Here is a 4,274-nt window from a genome sequence, read left to right on the forward strand (position 1 = left end):
GCACGGGAGGCAACCAATCCATTTCTCTCACATTGATGTTTTTCTCTCTCCTTCCCTCCCACCCCTCCACTCTCTAAAAATCAAGCAGAAAAATATCCTCAGATGGATTAACAGAAAACACAAAATTGACCTTTGTCCTTACATACAGTTTGTCAAATTTTGCTCCATTCAAGGGTTGGGTCAGACACAGGCAATAGACAACTGACATAAGATCTGCATATTTAGTATTGATAACTAGAGGACCCAGCAGGCCACCCAGCCATTGTCCTAATGGACCACTGGCACATTCAGTTGTCTTTAGGGCCCAATTACATTTTTGTCTTTTGCAAGTAAATGTATTAAGAACGGAAAGAACCCCATCTCTACATATAAAATTAAGTTTTAGCGGCTCAACTGGTGGAGCATTGTCCAGTACACCAAAAGGTTTCAGGTTCAATCCCCAGACGCAGCACGTACCAGAGGTAACTGACCCATGTTTCTCTCCCACACTGATGTTTCTTTCTCTCTCTACCCCTTCCTCTCTCTCTAAAATCAATAAATATATCCTTGGGCAAGGACTAAAAATAATAAAAATTAAGTTTTATTTTAAAAAGTAAAAATTTATACATCCTTCTAAAGGAAGTGGTAACATTTTAACCAATATAAAACTTCACAGAATGCAAATCACAGTTTGGAGCTTCAAGATTCAAGTGTTGTATTCCATTAAGTGAAATGTGGTCAGTTTTAAGATAAGAATTCCTCCTCTGGATATCCTGCTCTCCATCAAGTCTTTCCTTATCACCATCATCTCACACAGTAGGATAGCTGGCCGCGGTGGCGATTCCACAGTGGTTGTCCCGGTCCTTGGCCATCTTTATGTAGCCATTCTTGCCCCAAGTTTCACCCCAGCTGAAAGAAGAGAGGGTTTTCCATTTTATACAAATAATCAACACATTTACTTTTATTAACAACTACACCTGCTACTGAAACAGTGCACCAGAGAGGCCCAAACAGATTCAGGAAGAATCAGGAGAGGCGGTTCTAGTTCTTGGCTGAGCTCTAAGCCTGCACAGAACTTCTCTCCCCAAACCTTTCCCAGAACTGCAAAATTAGAGAGAAAAAGGAACTCTTGGGGCCAGATGTGTTTCAGAATTAAGAAAATTTTCAAATTTAGAAATGTAATGGCACAAAAACTATATCGATTCTCTGAGCTGAGGGAGAATCTTCACGTTATAATCACACATCCATATGTTGTGTTCCTTAAGTGGGATAAAGACTTCTGGAATTTCAGCAGAAGTCTTCATCCCACTTAAGGAACACACAGGCATGCGAATGTGTGATCATAACATTAAATTACGGCCCTAGCCGATTTTGCTCAGTGGTTAAGAGCATCAGCCCACGAGTTCCATTCTGGTCAAGGGCACATACCTCGGTTGCAGGCAGGTGTGGGAGGCAACCAATCAATGTGTCTCTCACATATCAATATTTCTCTCTCTCTCCCTCTCACTCTCCCCTTTTCACTCTCTCTAAAAAATCCATGGAAAAAATATCCTCAAGTGAGGATTAACCAAAAAAAAAAAAAAAGGAAAATATATATATTAGAAATGTTAACTTTTATTATAAGCCTGAGAAGTATGTTGTCTTACTGGAGGCTGAATTTTAGAGAAAAATGCCCAGATTCTAGCAATACTTGGTTGTTTCCTCCAGTGAGGATTAACAAAAAAATAAAATAAACAGGGCTATAGAAAAAAAAAAAAAAGACTTCTGGAATTTCAGAAGTATGCTGAAGAGTTTGAAGACCTGTATCCAAATACTGATTCTAAAAATGTCTCCCTTTTCAAATGTAAGTATTTTTAGCAGTTTCTACCTGTTCTTGACAATCCAATATTTATTGTTACTTGAATCTTCTCCTTCAAAGCCATAGCCAACCACCAGAACGCCATGATCTAGATCCACGCTGCTGCAGCGCCGCTCATAATAAATGCCTGGGAAAGTAACACTCGATATTGGGATGAGGACCTCCAAGTGCAGGTGACAGTAACCCCACAGATCAACTACAGTACGGAAGGCATCTCAAAATTCAGCTAAGTGACAAAACCAAGTACGATTTAAAAACAAGATCTTTTTTTTTTAAATCTAGGCTAGGGACTCAGGCCCCCATCTAATACTAGCAGAAATCTGAATTAGCACAATGTCTTTTGTAAACAATGGGTCAGTCAGGAGGCATAAAGACACTTCTGGAAGCCTTGTCATTCTACTTTTAGGATGTCAGTCTTAGGAAATAGCACAGAACACAAAATTACTTGAGTCAAAGGACCTCTATAGTTTTCATTACAACAGTAAAATTCTTTGGAAAATTTTAAAAGCTTAACAACTGGAAAAAGGTGAAGTATATTAAGCTATACCAATCAAATTATGTAGCCATTTAAATATATTTACAAAGTGCTTAAAAACATGAGGATATAGCTCAAGTAATGTCAAATGGAAGCACCAGGGAAAGATGTTGTGTGTGCACAATGAACAATGATAAATCCACACACCCAGAAAGTATGCAAACCAAAGAGTGAATCTTGCTTTAGGTCACGGTGGTTTTCCAGTTCTTCTGCCTAAATTTCTACATAGACAATGCTTACCATCTTCATAGAACTGGAAGCTAAAATGGCTTGCATCTATAGCCACCGAGATGGGCCCCACAGTTGCCACTGCCTTCATGAGGGCACTCTCCTGCCCAGGAACGTCCACGAAGCCGGTGTCATTGGCAACAGAGTCCTCGGGCCTGTATCTGCAGGGTCCAACCTTTAAAGGTAAAGGGGAAGAGATCTCATTACTAACCCACCTCCCTGGAAGCATGAGTTTCAGGCAGGAGGCAGCTTCATGATTTCCAGGTTACGTCTGTGAAATGCTATTGGCTGTTTTGAAAATGAAAAACTAGCTGGTGTCTATTCATTGAGACACTGTGGGTCTATCTCTCCATAAGAAGTGTTTTACTCTGAAGAAAAGTGTGCTATATATAGAATGGTATGTATGTCTCCATGTAACACAGAAATAAGAACTGTGAACATCCCAAACAGAACTGTTCAAGGCTGATATATTTTGATGAAAGTTCTGATGGTTTACATATATATACTCTGTAATCTAAAATATGAATTCTAAAATAAATTTTTTTAAATATGAATTCTAAATATGGCATCTGTTTTCTCTAAGGTGTTCAACTTTCAAAAAGAATGACATAAAGGTAAGAGCTTTGCTTACCTTTGCTTGATATGGATAGGACTCCTCTGAGTCCAGGCCCCCGTTGGACTTCACATACTGGAAAGCATTATCCATTAGGCCACCATTGCAGCCCTCATTGCCTTGAGCCTGAGAGCAGTCCACAAGGTTCTGCTCACTCAGGGAGATAAGTTTGCCAGTTTTCCGGAACATCTGTCCCTCAAGGGCACCAGTTGCACTAAATGCCCAACAAGAACCACAGTGACCCTGAAAACAATATAGAAGCTTTCAGTCTACAGAACAAATAGCAAGATTTTGACAGCTTTGCCAACAATGTGTAAACTCTTAAAAATTAGTGAAACACACATTGTCCCACAGTCTACCACAGCCATGACGCCAACTCCTTTGTGGCTTTAACTCTTGGAGAGAGACCTGCTGAGTACTGTCATACCTGGTTCTTCACGGGAGTTACATAGCCTTCTTTTCGCCAATCCACCGTTGTGGGGATTTCAGCAACGTAAGGTTCCCGGAACACTCTCCTTTTCTTGCACTTCTGGTTTTGATGGCCATTCATCACCTGTGTGAATTCTTCATTGGTCTTCAAGGAAAAAGAAGTAGAATGTTGTCAAGCATGGGATATTTCGGCATAGTACTGAGTGAGGAGAGGAAGCCCAAGGTAAGCCTCCCAAGCCACACTCACCATGTCACCAAAAGCATTCATTGCCAAGGTGAAGCTCTGTCTCCCTAGGTTGTATTCTTGGTTGTGCAGGTCAATCATTTTCATATTCTTCTCCCACACTGTCCTCCTCCATCCTTCTTCATTCTAGAGGCAAACATATAACCAACCTATCCTTTTGATTTCTATTGAAAACCAAGTCACCTTCACCAAGTGGGTTTGCAGAAGAGAAACCATGGCCAGGAGAGGTTTCTACCTGTTCTCCAGGACCCATACACCAGGGAGGTTTGCCCATATTGTGCTCAGTAATGGGTGTCATGCAGTCATTGCCTTGGGAAGAGCCAGCCTCAAGAGCAGTGGTTCTCAACCTTCTGGCCCTTTAAATACAGTTCCTCATGTTGTGACCCAA

At 40.8% G+C, this 4,274-nt stretch overlaps 1 protein-coding gene across 1 annotated transcript in view; it reads right to left on the bottom strand.

The window, feature by feature from the left end:
• Positions 1–582: 582 nt before the first annotated feature.
• Positions 583–4,274, bottom strand: part of LOC102242045 (cathepsin L1) — a 4,429-nt gene continuing 737 nt past the window's right edge. Inside the window, exons 2-7 of the mRNA XM_005864552.2 lie at positions 3,890–4,012; positions 3,641–3,787; positions 3,232–3,456; positions 2,613–2,775; positions 1,847–1,964; positions 583–888 (exon numbers count right to left, since the gene is read on the bottom strand). Coding sequence (XP_005864614.1) covers positions 789–888; positions 1,847–1,964; positions 2,613–2,775; positions 3,232–3,456; positions 3,641–3,787; positions 3,890–4,012 — 876 coding nt within the window. The 3' untranslated portion in view covers positions 583–788. The remainder of the gene's footprint in view (positions 889–1,846; positions 1,965–2,612; positions 2,776–3,231; positions 3,457–3,640; positions 3,788–3,889; positions 4,013–4,274) is intronic.

The sequence above is a fragment of the Myotis brandtii genome, unplaced genomic scaffold (assembly GCF_000412655.1).
Source record: "Myotis brandtii unplaced genomic scaffold, ASM41265v1 scaffold1877, whole genome shotgun sequence".
In the NCBI taxonomy this organism is placed as follows: domain Eukaryota; kingdom Metazoa; phylum Chordata; class Mammalia; order Chiroptera; family Vespertilionidae; genus Myotis; species Myotis brandtii.